General features: G+C 43.2%; 1 protein-coding gene across 1 annotated transcript in view; it reads left to right on the top strand.

Moving 5' to 3' along the window:
- Cdon (cell adhesion associated, oncogene regulated) overlaps nucleotides 1-19,786 on the top strand; it is an 88,534-nt gene that overhangs the window by 31,155 nt on the left and 37,593 nt on the right. Inside the window, exons 4-10 of the mRNA XM_005347024.3 lie at nucleotides 1,348-1,494; nucleotides 2,189-2,332; nucleotides 2,961-3,251; nucleotides 4,989-5,258; nucleotides 10,903-11,256; nucleotides 16,726-17,015; nucleotides 17,806-17,980. Of these exons, the coding sequence (XP_005347081.1) occupies nucleotides 1,348-1,494; nucleotides 2,189-2,332; nucleotides 2,961-3,251; nucleotides 4,989-5,258; nucleotides 10,903-11,256; nucleotides 16,726-17,015; nucleotides 17,806-17,980 (1,671 nt within the window). The remainder of the gene's footprint in view (nucleotides 1-1,347; nucleotides 1,495-2,188; nucleotides 2,333-2,960; nucleotides 3,252-4,988; nucleotides 5,259-10,902; nucleotides 11,257-16,725; nucleotides 17,016-17,805; nucleotides 17,981-19,786) is intronic.

Raw genomic sequence — 19,786 nt, forward strand, 5'->3', positions numbered from 1 at the left:
GAAGTGATTTTTGTTTTAAAAATTAGCACAGGGCAGTTTCCTATTGTGAATTATGGGCAATATCCTTGTGAATCTATTTTAAAGTCCTTAATATCAGTACAGGCCAAAAAAAAAAAAAAGTCGACTTTTGACACTCATTTATTTCATGCAGTCCTCAATCTTTCTTTCACATCTAATTGTTTTGTTTCCCTTGATTACCAGGGGATTTTAATTTATGTAATTGAAGCCAGGCTAAAGAAGCTGGGTGGGGGAGGGGGGAAACTGACTGTAGAGAAAGGAACGTGAGGAACTGAACTCATGGAAAATCTGGAATGCGTGGTTTTCCCTGGTAAGTTTGAGCCATCTGCCTTTCAAATGGCGATGGCTTCCAGTAATGGAAAACGGCTTTGTGAGGGCACCCCTATTTACAGAACAAATCTGGATTCCCCTGGAGTAGAGAGTTTGTCATAACTGAGAAGAGTAAATGTTTTTGTAGAGCTGTGACCCATGCGCAGTTCCAAGACACACACTGGAGGGTTGATTTCCTGGAGGCCGGCAGCTGGCATCCTTGGGCGGTGAGGATAATAAAGGGCCCGCTCAGTCCACAGGGAACTGTCTAAACTGAAAGGAATCAATACCGAGTTGATGCTTCCAGGCTCAGTGGGCTGCTGTGTTTTATAATGTCCTGGGTTCATTCCCAGAAGCCGCTTTATTGCAGGGGAAGTGAGTTTTGATGAAGACCCCTCTGGACGGGGAAGAATTCATCTTGACAGAGTGGGAGTAAGTGTGCTCTGCAGTTCTCTTTGGTGTTTTGGGTCAGTTTGTTTTCCTTACAGTTCCCTGAAGGGAAAACCTGTGTGCCCTGACTTAGCTGCATCCCTCAACCACTCACCTCTGCTGCAGGGCCTTTCTCAGATGAGAAACTCTCATTGCTGTGTGTGGTGGTTCACACCTGTAATCCTAGCAACTGGGAGACTGAGGCAGGAGGATCACAAGTTCAAGGCTAGCTTCAGCTGCATAATGTATAATGAGATCTGTCAAAAAGTAAAATTTTTTGGTTAAAAGCATGATGGTGCATAATTTTAGTCCCAGAACTTGGGAGGCAGAGGTATGCAGATATCTGGGATTAATCCCAGCACAGGCAGATTCTGTGAGTTTGAGGCCAGCCTGATCTACCAAAGCAGTTCCAGAACAGAGCTACACAGAAACCCTGTCTCGAAAAACAAAACAACAACAACAACAAAAGATCCTTCTATTCCTGCTATTTTGGGGACTGGTATCAGCTGCCACAAAAGGCCATTCTCTGTTTCTAAGTTTTAAGTTTCCTTTAAATTATTTTACATTCCTTTGTTTCCTTGTTTATTTCAGCTCTTGGTGACTTCGATCCATCAACAATGCATGTTATTACTGCAGAAGAGAAGAATACGGGTTTCGTTGGCTGTAGGGTACCAGAGAGCAACCCCAAAGCCGAGGTGCGCTATAAGATCCGGGGAAAGTGGCTGAAGTATTCCACAGGTGAGCCCTGTTGGGGATGTGCTCTCAGAGGCCAGGCACGTGGTTACATTAGATGGCTGACCCCAAAGGCTCGCTCCTCAACCACTTAGGGCCATATTTAAACGCTACTTCTTAGAGGAGATGGCCCACATGGATGTGTATAAACAAGATGCTCTGTCACTTTCTTCCCCTTTCTTTGGTAGAGCTTACCACACCTGGTGTAGGCTGGGTATGTCTTGTTTGTTAGTCACCCCTTTATCTGCCACCTCGTTCTGCCTATTGGAATGTCAAATGCATTAATGCAGGGATTTTGCTTTCCTCATTGCTATGGCATGTGTGCCAGGCCATGGCTGGGGGAGAATAGCTACTCCGTGTGCATTTACTGAGAAGCGTGATGAGTAGCCAGTGACTGAACACTGTGGTGGCCATAGGTCAAGATGTGTTTACTACGTTTTTGTCCAAATGACTTTCTTGTGTTTCAGACTCTGACTGTCTGCTGAAGGTTTTGCTGTATAAGCACGGTTGGGCTTGACTTTCCTTTCTTGGGTAATAATGCTTCTTTGGCTGCACATTCGCTGCCAGTCTTATAGTCATGTGCCACTGTGCCTGATTTCATGTGATGGGTGCTGGGGTTGAGCCCAGCTTTGTGCCAGGCAAGGGTTCTACAAACTGAGCTGCATCTGTAGCCCTGACTGCATCCCTCTACCTTCCCCAGGGAACTACTTAATCCTCCCCTCGGGAAATCTTCAGATTTTGAATGTGTCCTCGAAGGATAAGGGATCATACAAATGTGCTGCTTATAATCCTGTCACCAGCGAATTGAAAGTCGAACCCATTGGCCGGAAGCTCCTTGTGAGTCGTAAGTATCTGGGAGAATGTTGGTGGCTAGGGAAGGAAGCCTTGGTAAAAGAGAGTTCAGCATGTTTTTCAACACTGGTTTATTTTATTATTATTATTGTATGGGTATTTTCCCTCATGGATGTCTGTGCACCATGTGCACACCTGGTCTTCAAGAGGCCAGAAGAGGGCATCATAGCCTCTGGAAATAAAGTTATAGATAGTTGTAAACCTTAATGTGAGTGCTAGGAGTAGAACCTGAGACCTCTGTAAAAGCAGCCAGCGCCCTTAACAGGACTATACTTGCTTTTATTTTATTTTTTAAAGATCTATTTATTTTATGCATATGAGAGTTTTGCCTGCATATATATGTGTATGCACCGCATGTGTGCCGGATGCCCAAGGGGTATATCAGATTCCCTGGCACTAGATTTATGGACGGTTGTGAGCCACCATGTGTGTGCTGAGAACTGAACCTGGGTCCTCTGCAAAAATAACAAATCCTCTTAGCTGCTGAGCCATCTCTCTAGCCCCCATGGACTTGTTGGAAATGGAAGCAGCTTCCCGGGGTGTTCACAGATCAGCTAAGGGAGAAGGTGGATTTCTAATAGTCATTTCTAATACCGCTTTGTGTTCCCTTCCTTTTCCAGGCCCTTCCTCAGCAGACGGTTTTCACATTCTTCACCCTGCTCTTTCTCAGGCATTGTCTGTCCTCCCTCATAGCCCTGTTACCTTGGAGTGTGTGGTGAGTGGGGTCCCGGCCTCACAGGTGTATTGGCTGAAGGATGGGCAGGATGCTGTGTCAGGAAGCAACTGGAGGAGGCTTTACTCTCATCTTGCCACGGCTAGCATTGACCCAGCAGACTCAGGAAACTATTCGTGTGTGGTGGGCAACAAGTCCGGAGATGTTAAACATGTCACTTACATGGTCAATGTTCTGGGTAAGGTCTTACTTATTCAATACAGAGATTTCATTTCAAGTCACATAATTTTCCTGGCCTAACTGATGTTTGAAGGATATTTGTGAGCTAAAAATGAAATACAGAATATTAAGAAATATCTACACTGGTAGCTGGTACGTGGGGAGAGCTTGGTGTGCGTGTGCGTGTGTGTGTGTGTGTGTGTTCATGCATGTGTGTGTGCGTGTGTGTGTGTGGTCCTTCAGCGGCAGCTAAGATGGAACCGACTAGAGGAATCACCTCACAAAGAAATCCAGCTGTTTACTTCTTACCTTTTTGTTATGTTTGGCTGATAAAATCTTTCCCCATTTCTGTAGATAGTCTTTATTTCAGAACCATTGCTGTCAGCAGCTGCCATCATTATCCTGTAGCATTGGAAAATGTTTCCTTCATCAAAACAGAGTCTTCTAAAAACTAGAAAGAAATGAATAGGAACCAGTCTTGTTAAATAGGACTTTTGTAAATGTTTTTTTTACATTTGATTTATACTCATAACCTGATGTAGGTTAGTTACACTGGAATTAATATAAATATGGCAAGTGAGCTTTAAAAATTGATGATGGGGCTGGGGGTACAGTTCAGTGTTAGAGTAACCTAACACATGCATGACTTTGGCTTTGATTGCCAGTGCCAGAAAAACCGACCAGACAACCAAACAAAAAATCCCCCGAAAACTCTAAACCCAGTGGTAATCGGAACTGGATTAATATGATCACTGCTTATTTGGGGCAGATACTGAAAGTGTTGGGGAATGACGTACTTTCAAGACTAAGAAGTGACTTTAAGCCAGGAGTCCCAGCTCGGACCTTTAATCTCAGCACTGGAGCCAGTGACAGGCAGATCTTTGTGAAGCTGGCCTAGCCTTCAGGGCAAGTGCCAGTACATAGAGGCAGCGCTGTCTCAGAACAAAGCTCTGTGGAAACTAAAGTATTTTGCCTGTTATTCATATAGTGTCAAAGTAGAATTGACTGCAGACAGAATTTATGGATTTATATTGTGAGGCTGGGTAGGTTTAGTCCACTTAGTGCTTCCTCTTCACGGGGATATGCACCTCTACCCTCTTCTGACTGAACTTGAAAGCCTTGGCTTGGGGACCTTGGGCAATGTCATGGCCATGCAGCTAACAGGATGCCACACACATCCTGGATAATGTGGCCTACAAATTGGTTGTGTTTGGTGAGGTCCCTGATGCACCAGCTATGGCTTGGCTTGCTGATGTTCTTCATCCATTTTGGCCCCTGTTAAGACCCACAGCCAGAGGTACCCCAGGGCCATGGCTGCTGCTCTTTAGTGGTGGTCACAACAGCCCCATCATCAGAACTTAAAACAAAAGCATTATTTGATGCATTTAAAAGATTCTCATTTTAAATAAAGCTTTGTTGTCTCCTCTTTGGTGTATGATCTAGAGAAACTATTACGTAATGTTAAATGTTAAGAGAAGAGCAGGGTAGAAATGTGTGTGTGTGTGTGTGTGTGTGTGTGTGTGTGTGTGCGCGCATGCGAGGTATAAAATGGGTGGGCCAATATAAAAAAGATTCTAACTTAGTAGCACTATACTTATTCTGCTGGTGAGCATTAAAGTGGATTTCTTAGTGTTTCTTGACCACATAGATGGAAGAATGAGCGTCAGTAAAGGACACAGAGGGATTTCACACTCAGTGCTGCAGACAGGTGCTCCGTGACTTGTGTGGTAGTGAAACACACCTGCTTTCTTTACAGAGCATGCTTCAATTTCTAAAGGACTACAGGATCAGAAAGTGTCTCTGGGGGCCACTGTGCATTTTACCTGTGATGTTCACGGGAACCCAGCCCCCAACCGCACCTGGTTTCATAACGCACAGCCTATTCGCCCCTCCTCACGGCATCTAGCCGAAGGAAACGGACTGAAGATCACCGGGGTTACCATGGAAGACTCTGGGCTGTATCAGTGTGTAGCAGACAATGGGATTGGATTCATGCAGTCTACTGGAAGACTTCAAATTGAACAAGGTGTGCTTTTAAGTTGTGTAATCACAAGCAATTTTCCTTCATAGGTAGGCTTGTTCAGTAATTAGAAATGAGGTTATGTTATTGAAAGAAAATAATTCTACTACCATATAAGAACCATATTTTTCATGATCTTTGTAATAGTAGACTGGCATTTCCATGATAAAGCTGTCTTATTTAATCAAGTTCATTTAAAAAATTGTTTTGTGATAGAGAGATGGCTCATTGGTTAACAGCTGCCCTTCCAAGGGGGCCCAGGCTCAGCTCTCAGCACCCAGCCCTCAGCTCTCAGCACTCAGTACTACTCAGCACCTAGCAATCAGCACCCTATGAGTAACTCCAGCCTCAGAGGATCCACTACCCTCTTCTGGACTATGTGGGCACCAGGCACACAAGTGATACCACAACAAACATGCAGACAAAACACCCAAAAACATAAAAAACAATTTAAAAGTTGTTTCTGCCAGGTGGTGGTGCACACCTTTATTTCCAGAGATAGGGAGGAAGAGGCAGGTGAGTTAGTTCAAGGCCAGATTGAGTTCCAGGACAGCCACGGCTACACAGAAACCCTGTCTTGAAAAAGAAAAAAAAAAAAGTTGTTTATAGGATGGAAATCTAGCTCAAATGAAGTAGAATGTGTGATTTCCTGGGTTCCCGTAGGCTCTAAATAATAAACTGTTGTGAGATATTCATTTCAACAGTTTCTGCATAGTTTATAAAGATATATGTTAAAATCTACAGTCTCTCTTGCTCTCCCCATTCCTGCCAGCATCTAACGGTCAGAAAGTCTTTTCTTTAGAACCAACTGGTTTTATTAGTTTTTTGAATAGCCTTCTATGTGCATATGCAAGCAGTTATATACCACAGGTGTGTGTGTATATATATGTTTTTATTGTCTTTTAAAAACATAAATAGCAGCAGAATTCTTTCCTTTAAAAGTTTTACTTCACCTATAGTTTGAATTTTTTCTCACATGGTACATCAAAGCATATTTTTATTCTTTAAGAAAATTGGCTGTCTTACTATTCCATTTTATAGTTGCAGTAATTTGACTAGCATCTTCTTGATAGCTGTTTGAGGTGTAATGAGTGTCTTAATTATTCTGCATATGTGTGAGTATCTCTAAAAGAAAGTCCTAGAAGGGAGCTTGCAAAATAAGGCTATATATATATGTTGGAAATTTTAATAGATGCTATTACCAAATTTCCCTTCATAATTATCATGGTGCAAATTATCATAATTATCATGATGCAAAGGCCATGGAGGGGAGCTGCTTACTCCCTATGGCTTGCTCAGTCCACCCTCTTATAGAACCAGGACCACCAGCCCATTGGTGTCACCCCCCAATGAGCTGGGCCCTCCTCACCAATCACTAGTTAAGAAAATGCCTTACAGTTGGATCTTTTGGAGGCATTTTCTCAATTGAGGTTCCCTCCTTTTAGATAACTCTAGCTTGTGTCAAATTAACGTAAGACTAGCCAGCACAATCAATCATGTCCTGTAGGAAGATGGCCAACATGGAATTTAGGGTTATTATAGTCTTGTGTGCTTACCAAAGAAAACAAGTGAGGTTGAAAATTATTAAGTAAATCAAAGGAACATTAGAGTAGGTTCAAAGAAAGCAGAGGACGAGAGAAACAAAGCCAAGAGCAGAAAGCATCAAAGAAAGGTGAAGCACAAGATTAATAAGCATAGAAATTGGTTTTTTGTAAAGTCTAATAAAGTGGAGCAATAGTTGGCAAAACTAAGTAAAGAAATAGGTATAAATGGACAGTTTTGTTGGAGGGGGGGAGTTGTAAATCTCACTATAGAGATTAAAAAAGTAATAAAGTAATTGTTAGGGCAGTACATTACAAATATAAGCAGAGCTGTGGTGTTAGCTTCCTACCACTGTGACAGAATACTTGAGATGATTAGTTTAAAGAGAAGGCTTTATGGTAGCTCATAGCTCCAGACTTGGTCCTTGGGCCTGTTGCTTTGGGCTTATGGCAGGCAGCACAGTGAGTGGGTCATGGCCGAAGGAAGTGCTGAAACAGACCTGCTTACCTCCTGGCTGGGAAGCAGAGAGACGGACAGTGTGTGTGTGTGTGTGTGTGTGTGTGTGTGTGTGTGTGTGTGTGTGTTTGCGTGGGCGTGGGCATTCCCAGTCTTCCCTCAAAGGACACACCCTCAGCATCCTAACTTCTTTTCAACCAGGCCCCGTCTTGTTCAGATTTCATTGTCACTCATGGCAGGCTGGTGACTAAACTTTCAACTCATGGGCTTTTGTGGATTCAGACTATAACATGTGTAAAAGCGAAGGGAAACTAGAACTTAGCAAGGCTCTGACTTAAAGTAAATAAAAAGCCTGAGCAGTTCTCCAGCTCTGACAGAAATTGAATTAGGAGTTAAATTCCTCCCACAAAGAAAACACCAAGCCAGATGGTTTTGTAGATTCTACCAACTTGCAAGTAATAGACCTTTCCAGATATTACACAACTCTCCCAGAGAAAGGGGGCAATGGAAAACCTCCAGTCAGTACAGTCTTGAGTCCCAAATCACAGCAGGGTGGGATAAGAAAGTGAGCTAAATCAGGTCTTATTTGTGAACATAGGTATAAGAATCATAAATAAAATACCAGCAAGCCAAGCCAAGAATTTATATATATATATATATATATATATATATATATATAAATTATATATATCTGAAAACAATTGTTTCAGAAGTCTACCATAAAATGTATTGTTCACCTTGTTTATTGTATAAAGGAGATAAACCATCATTATTTCATAAAGAGTAGGAAAAATGAGACAAAATTGACAGTCAGAAAAATGGGAGTAGAACTTGATAAAAGGTATCTAACAAGGACTCGGATAAAACATCTCTTACCATGAACGTGTAAAAGGTACCCTCTTTAGAGTTTACTCTAGGTATCCATGTACGAGAGAGTTCAGCCAGGACAGAAAGAAACAAAAGAAATCAGAAGGAGGATAGGCTCCAAAGAAAAACTCTGTCTCAAAAAAACCCCAAAAAACAAAACAAAACAAACAAACAAACAAACAAAAAAACACAGAAAAAAAAGAGTAAGTGCTCTTGCTAGGCAGCACTCGGGAGGCAGAGGCAGGCGGATCTCTGTGAGTTCGAGGCCAGCCTAGTCTACAGAGCGAGTTCCAGGACAGACTCCAAAGCTACAGAGAAACCCAGTCTTAAAAGACCAAAAACCAAAACCAAGACAAAGAAGTTAGAAGGAAATAATCCAAATAGTTATTAATTTATAACCAACATTGCCATTGTATAATATCCACAGTGCTTGCTAGCTCTTATTTATTATACATTTTCTGATTAAAATATTAACATTTAGCAAGAAATTAGGTGTAGACCTAAATAAGCACAAATCATTTGCCTTCCTGTATACTAGCAACAAACAGAAAATATTATTTAAGAATCACTTTTTATATTAGTAACAAAGTTTCATAGAAAGACATTCTAGGTCATGGGTAGCAAAACTCGGAGTTATACAGTTATCTGGTCTTTTCAGACTTTTCTGTAGATTTATGATGCTTCAAATAAAATCTTATCAGAATAGTTTGAAGACTTTAGCTGGGCTTTAATGGCATCTGCCTGTAACACCAGCACTTGGAAGGGAGAGGCAGGTGGATCAAGAGTTCAGGGTTATCCTTGACTGCATAAGGAATTTGAGTCCACCTTGGGTTACATGAGAGTATATGTGCCTGTGTGTGTGTGTGTGTGTGTGTGTGTGTGTGTGTACACCCTTGAGAAAATGATTATAAAAGGTATAAAGATAATCAGAGGCCCAAGAGTAGCTAATGTACTCTAAAAGCATGGAGCACTTGCTGTAAGCATAAAAAGCCAGTACAGTTTTCAAAAGTTAGATTGCTACAGGAACAAATAAACTCTTGGACATGGCAGAGATTGACAAAAATAGATTTACTTGGAAAGACCTGACTGAACTGGTATTGTACATCCCATACGGGATATTTGCTTCAAGTTTTGACTTGTGGTAATTATCAAAATGAAAACAGAAAGCAAAAATTGAATCTCTAACTCACACGGAACATAAAGATAAATTCACAAGGGAAAGTTTTTGAGGACTGGGTTGGAGGGTATTTGTATGATCTATGAGTCAAACGTTTTAGCAAGTCATGTAAAGCATTTATGAATGGCACATAAACCTGCCAGGAGATGTTCAGCTTCATCAGTCCTCAGGGACATGCATGTTAGGGCTCGTCAGAGCGTTCATACTCATTCACTTGGCAAAGATTCAGAAAGCTGTGAAGATGGAGTGTCTTTAGTTTTGTCAGACATGGTAAATAGGTCTGCAGAAAAAGAAGCATGCTGGGAGAAAATGTCTTCTCTGATGACCAATATTTTATTGTGGCCTCACTTAAAAATCTCTTCAGAAAAAAATCCAGAACTAGAAGGGAAGACTTGGTTTAGAAACAAAAATGCTGTTCATGTCCATGATAAATAGTATGCCAGTTTTCACTTAAAATAGGTTTTCTTCCTCTCAGATTTTCTCTGATTGGATTTCACCAGAACCATCCATTTTCTTGAAGGAGTATTATGTAGTTTATCCTTCTTTACTTTTTTCACGTTATGGTCTGAGGTTCTGGCTTCACCTCTTCTGTCCTTACTGCAGTCAAGTAGGCATTGTGTACCTATTGGAATCTTAGTAGATTTGTTTATATACATTTCTTTCAGGGGAACATGGAATCTGTGTGGGGAATTTGAGGAACCTACAATTATGAAAAATTATAATTTTTAAAAATTATACACTGCAAGCCTGGTGTGATGGCTCATGCCTTTAATCCCAGCATTCAGAAGGTAGAGACAGGTGGATCCCTAAGTTTGAGGTCAGCCTGAAGCCCAGGACAGCTAGAGATACACAGAGAAACCTGTCTTAAAACTGCTCTCCCCCAAATTACACACAACATCATGCATGCATGACCCAGTATTGGAAGCCTGACGGATGGCGAGACAGACACACAGACAGAAAAGCTGGCATTGGATGGGCTGTGTCTGCTCTGATAGAGGACCCCTAAGATGCAACAACCCAGAAACCCAGTGCTTTTATTTATATAGCACAGCATGGGGGTTAGCTGGTCTCTGTAGGAGGCTCTGTAGGGGAGCAGTCTCAGGTTGCAGTCATCCAGGGCGACACAGCTGCAGTTCTTTGTTCTGTGAACACACTCAACATTCGCACAGGGACCAGAGCAAGGTTTTGCTCCTATGGGCTGGAGGCATGGAGGTACTTGTCAATAATACACGTTCACTCGGGATTCCATCCTCTCCTTACACATTAACTTGGGGCTTCCTCTGTTCTCTTCGGTTATGTTGATTTGTGTGTGTGTGTGTGTGTGTGTGTGTGTGTGTGTGTGTGTGTGTATGTGGAGTTGGATCCCTGGAACCTACATGGTTGGAAGAGATCTCTCCAACTTAGGTTGTCAGGCTTGGTGGTGAGTGCCTCTCCTGGCTCTGAAACATTGCATTTTTCCGCTGTCAATTTTACTTGGCGAAAGTTGAGAAGGGAGCCAATCGGAGGGGATATCTTTGCAGTATCGTTTTAGCAACTGGATGAGATTACTTTAAAGGGCAGATGTTATCGTGTTCGTCGTTTTGATTCTGTGAATTGTGTTTCTAATAGACAGTGGACTGAAGCCTGTTATAGTCACGGCACCGGCAAATGTAGAGGTGACGGACGGAGACTTTGTGACCTTGTCTTGCAATGCCACTGGAGTGCCTGTCCCAGTCATTCATTGGTATGGCCGCCATGGATTGATAACCAGCCATCCATCTCAGGTCCTTAGGTCCAAGTCCCGCAAGTCCCACCTGCTCCGACACAGGGACCCGAACCTGGAGCCTGTCTACTTCATCATGTCCCGAGCTGGCTCAAGCTCTCTGTCTATTCAGGCAGCTACTCAGGAACATGCTGGGAAATACACCTGCGAAGCCACTAACGAACACGGCGCCACACGGTCCGAAGCGTTCCTCACAGTCGGTGAGTCGCTTTCGGCGGTCCTCTCAGTACAACACTGCCTTTTATAGTGGGGAAAAGATGGTTTGAGATGTTATTTTAATGAATGTGTATTTTCCCTGTGGCAATGAAATATAGGGCCGTGTTTGGGGGTGTTTTGCTGTATAGGAACCAGGTGGGCCTGGGTCTCCATTTCTTGTTTAAGTCTTACTTGGGAATGAGCTCAAAGTACAATCTGTCTTTGTGACGAATGGCTTTGGGTTGTGAAGTACTGAGGAGGTTATTTCATGTAGTTTTCGGAGGCGACCTGAGAAGCAAGATTTAAGGTATGAAGGGTTGGCTTGTATGTAAACGTATGGTCCTGTCAAATACCCATATGTGGCGATGTAAGTTATGTTCCTAATGGGATGATTAGTAGAATTTCTGTGCTCTTTGTTTGTCATGATGATGATGACTTAGTGGTTTCACATGACTTTTGAAGTCCTCAAAGTCTGACCCTACTTCAGTGGGCACGTAAAGCAATGCTCCCCAAGGTTCAGTCAGCAGATGGCTGAGTTGGTTTGTTAAGCCTTCAAGTCAGATGAGTAGGTTGTTGCTGTGTTCGCTGAGACACGGTAGGATATCCAGTACTGCTCGTTACAGGGACACAGGTTCCTGCCCTAGGCACACACTCCTTTTAGGGTTTCATGTGACCTTTTTCTGCCTGGATCCTCTGATGTCTTTTCTGGTCATAAAGTGGGATCCAGTTCATTGTTTATCCTGGAGTTCATGTTCTTCTCTGCAGATAGCGGCTGTGGGGCTCCAGAATTCCCCGCTTTAATTAGTTCCCAGTCCAGGCTTTCATGGGTGTTCTTGCCTCTCCTGTCATTCATAGATGTCCTTAAGGCAGAGGAGGAACCTTAGGGTGGTCCTGGCAGAAAAGCGCTGGTGCTAGAGTTTGGGTGTTAGCATTGCTGTTTCTCATGGAAGCGGGGTCTCTAGCTCTGGGTAAACCCAGAGGCTAGAAGAGAAGTGTGGAAAAGCTAGGACCCTGCTCTCCATGGCTGTTAGAGGTGGACTGGTTGCTGAACTCTGCTTGCTTCCTGATCTGTGTCACTGACGTCCTGTTCACATGCCAGGAAAAGCTGTTAGAATGGTGCTACAAGTGCTACAGTGTTACAATATAACATATCAGGTTACAGTTATTGCCATCTAATTACTCGTAAATTATAGTTATTCATTGTGATATTTGTTGCAGGAAAAGGTAGTTACTTATTTTAGTAATCTTAAGTAGAGGCAGTTGAATGTTACATACATACATTCAGACATATGTATGTGCATATATGTGGATGCATTTGTATATACATATTCCACTGGGCAAAATAGAGTGGCACAGCTTAGAATTATTAGCTGCTGATAGGTCACAGGAGCTGCCTGGGTAGAATGTGGCAGGCATGATTATTTTATGCAAATGTACAGCAGCATAAGGAGATGTAGATGTTATGATTATAGCTACTGGAACTAGATATTTTGTTTTTCTCACTTTATATATGTGAAGTCTGAAACACTTAAATTTCATAACCTAACTTGCTTAGATTAGATCTTTCACAGTCTCCTAAGCTCCAGATCCTGTCCCAGTTAATGCCATCTTAATGAGCAGCAACCCCGTCAGTTACATCTTACCCACCTGGGCATTCCACACCCCAGAAAATTATTACGACCCAGCTGAGTTTGCTAAAGCTCAAACACTTCATGTTAACACAGTTCTTTGCATAGAAACCTGAGCCCAGTTCAGCTCCAGCATTAACTGTCGGTTACTTTGTTTAGTGTGGAGAGGGAGAGCAGGGTCTGGAAGCAAGGTGACACCTCCCTCTCTTCTCTGTCCAGAGACCTTGAGCTTTTGAGGTCTTGGACGTACAGCATTACAGGGTGAGTTGTATCTGTAACTGTAATGGGGGCTGGCGCGGTGTCCTGCAGTGTGGTGTGGATGTGAATGGTCACCATGGGAACGCCTTGGTCAGCTGTGGTTGTGGTTGTGTTCCATGTTTCATTAGTTTCTGTGTAGACTCGTTGACGTGCCTATAATTTTTCCTAATTCAAAAGCAGTCTACCTTTAAGCTGGGGGCGGGGGGGCAGTTCATGCTTCTAATCAACAACAGGGTTAGCCCAGACTGTGGAGTGAGAACCTGTCTCAAAGGACCAACCCAAAGCAAATCTGTCCAAAATAAGGGCATGAAATTGGGAGACTGGGGTGGGGGTGCTCAGGAGAAATGGAGAGAGGTAGTGATAGGCAGATATGATCAAAATGCAAAGTATAAATGTGTCAAATTTACAAAGAATAAACATTATTTTTTTAAATACGGAAGTAGAATTCTGCCCACTTTACAGCGTTGTTTGAGGATAAACTGAGATAATAATGATGAGCACTTTCAAGTATCCACCCTTAACTTACAGTGATTTTATCTACAGGTTTTCAAGAAACAGTGGTACACTTTCAGTAGAAAAAAACACTTGCCGGGCGGTGGTGACACATGCCTTTAATCCCAGTACTTGGGAGGCAGAGGCAGGTGAATCTCTGTGAATTCGAGGCCAATTCTGGTCTACAAGAGCTAGCTTCAGGACAGGCTCCAAAGCTACAGAGAAACCGTGTCTCGAAAATCCAAAAGAAAAAAAAAATTGAATTTAGGCCTTTTCCTGGGCTGGCAGGACGAGTGTGGTACTCTGACCCTGGTCAGCCATTCCAGGCAAGGAAGACATGAATACTGTAGTGTGCTGTTGCTAAGTGATGGTGTCCGGTGGGTGGGAATATAAATGTACCTTTTCAACTTAATATTTTTAATTTATGATGAGTTTCTTGGGATAAAATGAAAAGCATCTGTATGGCTAATCTTCAGACAATACCTAATATAACCTTTTAACTACTCAAAGTATATTCTTTGAAACAGTAGATGCTAGTTAGTCCCCCACCCCCATTTTAAAAGTCATGGCAGACTGCACTGCAGGAGTAACAGAAACCGAATTGTGATGCTCTTGCAGTGGACAGGCTGCAGAAGAGCGTTTCTCTTACGCTTCTGTATAAACCGAGGTATGTGGTATGGAAATGCTTTTATGGCCAGATACCACTTCCCAGTGGTCAGCTGCCTGGAGAATCCTAATGAAACAAGAGTCCTTCCCCACCACCCAAGCCACAGCTAATCCTCTCCCGTCAGAGCCCGCTTCTCTGCACTAGAAGGCACCACATCCGCCCTAAATGTCCACTCCATTCTGACTCACTAGGTAAACACGCTCCTTCCAGGAGCAATATTTTCAAGTTGTCTCAGCGAACGTAATTAGTTTTCTTCTGCAGCCTTTCACACTAGCTTCTTATTTTCTCTGATGGAGATGATTCTAGGACATCCTTTCTCTCTTATACTAACACTGGTAGTCTGTGTCTTTTTGGGTCTTTGTGTGTGTGTGTGTGTTCTAAAATCACACCCACCTTTGGTGAGGACTCTGACTTCATTGTAGGGGTAACTATTTCCTCTGCTCACTTCCTTCTCAAGGGAGTGAATAATGGCATCTTTTGTTGTCAGTATTAGCAGCACTGGAGAGAAGCCAAGCTGTCGGTCCTAGGGTTTATTACACTGACAGCCGTTTTTCCTGCAGATCTCACTCACACTCTCCCTGTTCTTCTCACAGGACCCTACTGCATCCTTCCACAGCCCTTCCCTAGGGTTTCAGAACTCCAGCACCTCCCGTCTAAAGCAGGGGGAAGGTCTCCTCTCTACCTGAGAATTAAATGAGATGGTTCATATTAAATACCTTGTATAATTCTTGGCACAAAAATGGTCTCAGTCGTTTTGGATATATGCCTCTTTGTGTGTATAAAAATTATTATTTTTACCTTGTTTTATATGTTATAAATTCTGTTGGTTGTAGAAGCTAAGCTTTAGACTATCAATTTTTAAATGATATTTGTATTAATTCTTTTGAGACCTTCATAGCACTTTTTGAACATATTCACCCTCCCTTCTCCAACTATTCTCATGATGATCCTCCACTCTCCCATCACTTCCTGCCCAACTTTGAGATTTCTTTTTCCCCGTATCGAGTCCAGTTTGTGTTGCCCCAGCTAGTTTTGGGAGTGGGACCTTCCCTGCTTTGTGGTTAACATTAAAAAAAAAAAAACAAAAAACAAAAAAAAAAACAACCAAAACCTGAGTCTTCCTCTCCCAGCAGTTATCCTGGCACTAGCTCCTGGCTAGTGGTGGGATTTTGTGCCCACCTTACTTCCTCTGTGCTGGGATTTTATCTGGTCACATTGTATCTTCAGCCATGAAGGGGTGTTGGAAATGCTGGTACCAGCTGGCATTCTGTGCGTCCAGCCCATAGAATGGTGCTACCCATTTTGGGGACGGGTCTTCCTACTTCAGTTAATTCAGCCTGAAAACTCCCCCATGAGCATGCCCAGAGGTTTACTTCTGTGAAGGTTCTGGATCTCATTAAGATTAAACCTCATAAGTGCAATACCTGTTAACGAGTACTGACTGCTCAGATTAGTGGCACAGCCTTTTGCTGTTCCTTCCCACCCTGTTCTGTTCTGCTAGTTAGCTAGATACAGATGGGGTGTTCTTGCTTTTGCCTTGCTTGGCGTCAGTGATTTGCAACTTGACTATAAGAGGACACAGCCAAAGTAGCTTCACTCTCCTGCGGACTTTTGTGGAAGTGGACCTTCATCTCCGTTTCTGTTGTCCATGAAATCTCTGCACGAGACCAGCTGGCACATGCCTGTGGGGCAGCCAAACCCTGAGAACAAAAGTAAAAACAGAAGGAATAGGGTTCCCTGAAGCTTATTTGTCATGTATGTGGAGATGGGTGTGCATGCCATGGTGTACATATGGGGGTCAGAGGGCAACTTGTAAGAGTTGTTTCTCATCTGCTATGTGGGTTCTAGAGATGGAGCCCAGGTTGTCGGGCCTGTGCCTTTGTCGACTGAGCCATCTCACTCTCCCGATGTTCTTTTCGGTCACTTTGTTCCCAGTAGAATGCATCATCTGCTGTGTTGGACTTACCAGGTTCTTTTAAACTGAGTTACTAAATTGTTACTGAAAAAACTGAATATTAATACAAAGCTAAGTAAAAATGAAAGTATTTTCACTAGTCAACTATTGTGTCCTGCTACGGGTTCCCCAAACAATCCCTCTGCTTTCCCATGAGTAGACAGATTGATAATAGAAGTTAGATGTCACTCTGAAACAGTAAAATGTGGCTTGTTTTTGTTTTTTCGAGACAAGGTTTCTTTGTAACAATCCTGGCTGTCCTAGATCTCACTTTGTAGATCAGGTTGGCCTGGAATTCACAGAACTCTGCGTGCCTCTGACTCCTGAGTGCTGGGAAATGGTACTTGTTTTAATGTCTCAGATTCAAGTTGTGCTTAGAATGTCAGCATAAGCACTGATGTTAACTTTGTAGAAGATGCTGGAAAAGTGAACGTCTTCAAGCCGTCTTCCCTTATTCCTGTCCCCTTCTATGCAGTTCCTTTTGAAACAAATACCAAAGCAGAGTCAGTCACACCTTCTGAAGCGACTCAGAATGATGAACGAGACCCAGGAGATGCTCCAGAGTCTAGCTTGCTGCACTTGTTTCCAGTGAAGGTGCATTCTAGTGGGGTGGAACTGCCGGCAGAGAAAAACGCCTCCGTCCCCGATGCTCCTAACATCCTGAGCCCCCCACAGACCCACATGCCAGACACGTACAACCTGGTGTGGAGGGCAGGGAGGGATGGCGGACTGCCCATCAATGCCTATTTTGTGAAGTACCGAAAGGTAAAGCCTTCCCATTCATTCTTAATTTCTCATTCCTTAACCCTGTGTATGTGTGAGACATTTGCTTATGTTTTACGTTTGTGGGAGGGTAGAAAGGTGAGTGTTCTAGAGTAAGTTTGTTGGTGGTATCTCCACCAGTCAGGCTGGATTGACAGATCTTAGAAAACCAGTACGGATGGAGTATAAATACCCCCCAAATTGAAGTATGAATCCAAAGTAACCATAACATTTCCCTGTCTTTCCCTCCTTCCCACCCTGTGCTGGGGACGGAACTCGAGGCTAGTGATTACCACTGAGCTCTGGCTCTAGCCTTACTACGTAACCATCTTTTATCAAACCTCTTGTTTTAACTCCCTGGGCATCAAACCTGTAAACTGCTTTGAAAACCTTAGTTCTGTCCTTTGCTAAGATTGTAGAATACTCGTCAAATAAAGGATACCTGCTAGAGCAAGGCCCTCGGGCCTTGTCTATGACCATCGTGTTGCAGTCTGGCCTCTTGGGAGTTGAATTTTAAATGGTTTGGTTATTTATTTTGGTTGTGCTTGGCCCTCTCTATCTGTTGATAGATTCTCTGGGTGATTTTTTTTTTTTCTGCAGGCAGGCTTGTATTAAAGCAAAATCTAACAAGTCCTCTTATTTAATGACAGTAATATCTTTCATAAGACAAATGGCTTTTTATCTGTTGCTGACAACAGTGCACCACTTCTGCATACGAATACTAGAGTTTTGTAACGAGGGGGGAAGGTTTCTTGCCCGCCATCTCTCACTATTTTGGGTCTCTCTTGAGCAGCTGGATGACGGCACTGGTGCAGTGGGCAACTGGCACACGGTTCGTGTCCCAGGGAGTGAAAACGAGCTGCATCTAACTGAACTGGAGCCATCGAGTCTGTATGAAGTTTTGATGGTGGCCAGAAGTGCAGCTGGTGAAGGCCAGCCTGCCATGCTTACCTTCCGGACCAGCAAAGGTGAGCGTCATCTTCCAGCAGAGTGAACTGGCTAATTCATGTCAATTTATTAGTAAGAATCCTGTTGGAGGGCTGGAGAGAGATGGCTCAGAGGTTAAGAGCATTGCCTGCCCTTCCAAAGGTCCTGAGTTCAATTCCCAGCAACCACATGGTGGCTCACAACCATCTGTAATGGGGTCTGGTGCCCTCTTCTGGCCTGCAGACATACACACAGACAGAATATTGTATACATAATAAGTAAATAGAATCCTGTTGGAGAGTAGAAATACAATATACAAATCCATTATGCATGCATACTGCAGCACCTTTTGGGGGCTACACTTAAGGGGTTGTACTATTTATTCCATTGTATTGTATTATGTATGTTGTATTATATATGTTGTATTATGTCTACACACATTTTTGCAGTTCATGCTCAGCAGCATTAAGGTGGGCATGGCAGGTGTATCAAAGGTAGTCAGGCTGAGATCCGACCCACTGCAGCTTACACTCTGATGAGGAAGGTAAAGTGCATACTCAGCTCACATTCCAGACAAAGTCCAGTGTGGTTCTGGGGCTTACAAAATGCTGTCCGTGCACTGGGCAGTACAGAAAATCAACAACTCTCGTCTTAATGGAGTTTATGTGCTCGGTGGGAGGAGCACGTGCTTAAGTTCTAAGCACCTTGGGGGTGGTGTTAACAAAGAAGTAACTTCAGGGATGGACTTGGGAGGTGTCTGAGTTATTGTAAACAGATGGCCAGGGATATGGGCAGGATTACTCAGCAGTGAGTTGTTTAGAGAAGGGAAAGTAGAAAACCCTTACACATCAGGGGAAACGAAGTACTTGGTGTGCGTACCAAAAATACCAAAGGGCCACTGTGATGGAGCAAAGAGGGACGATGTCTGTCTCTGTGTGACAGTGTGGTTGAGTCACACTGCACTCTGTGGAACTTGACCAGTCTTTGCTGGTGATGCCCAGTGAGCTAGGAGGAGCTGGAACATTTGGGCTGGAGTTATGGAGTCAGGTGTAATGGAGGAGCGTAGGGTGGGGGAAAGACAATGTGAACAGCACCATGACAGAATTCCAGAAGGATCGTCTTGATGAGCATCTCATGAGGGGAGTCCAGGTAGAAGAGGCCATGCTGGAGTGAACCAAATACAGGGAAATAATTCAGAAGTAGAGAGGGGAACCCCAAAGAAACATGCTCTACCCCAGTGTTGTAGGTGGAATTTGGACCGCCAACTAGCTCCCAAATAAAGACATGGAGATTTGTTATTAATTATGAATGCTCAGCCTTCGCTTAGGCTTGTCCCACTAGCTTTTTATTTTTTATTTTTTTTTAAGATTTATTTATTTGTTATGTATACAGTGCAGGCCCAAAGAGGGCACCAAGCCTCATTATAGATGGCTGTGAGCTACTATGTGGTTGCTGGGAATTGAACTCAGGACCTTTGGAAGAGCAAGCAAAGCTTTTAACCACTGAGCCATCTCTCCAGCCCCCCCCCCCACTAGCTTTTTAAATTTAATTTAACCTGTTCCTAATTTATCTACATTTTGCCTCAGGGCTTTTTACCTTTTGTTCTGTATGTTCTACTTTTCTGCTTCCTCTGTCTGTCTGTCTGGCCCCTGCTGAGTCTAAATTTTTCCTCCTGCTTACTCTCCTGCCTGGATGTCCTGCCTATACCTCTTCTCTCTCTCTTGGCCACTCAGCTTTTTATTAGACCCATAAGGTGCCTTACGCAGGCAAAGTAAAACAGCAACACATCTTTCCATAGTTAACAAATACTCCACCACACGTCTTTCCATAGTTAACAAATACTCCAC

This window comes from Microtus ochrogaster, chromosome 5 (assembly GCF_000317375.1).
Source record: "Microtus ochrogaster isolate Prairie Vole_2 chromosome 5, MicOch1.0, whole genome shotgun sequence".
Taxonomy (NCBI): domain Eukaryota; kingdom Metazoa; phylum Chordata; class Mammalia; order Rodentia; family Cricetidae; genus Microtus; species Microtus ochrogaster.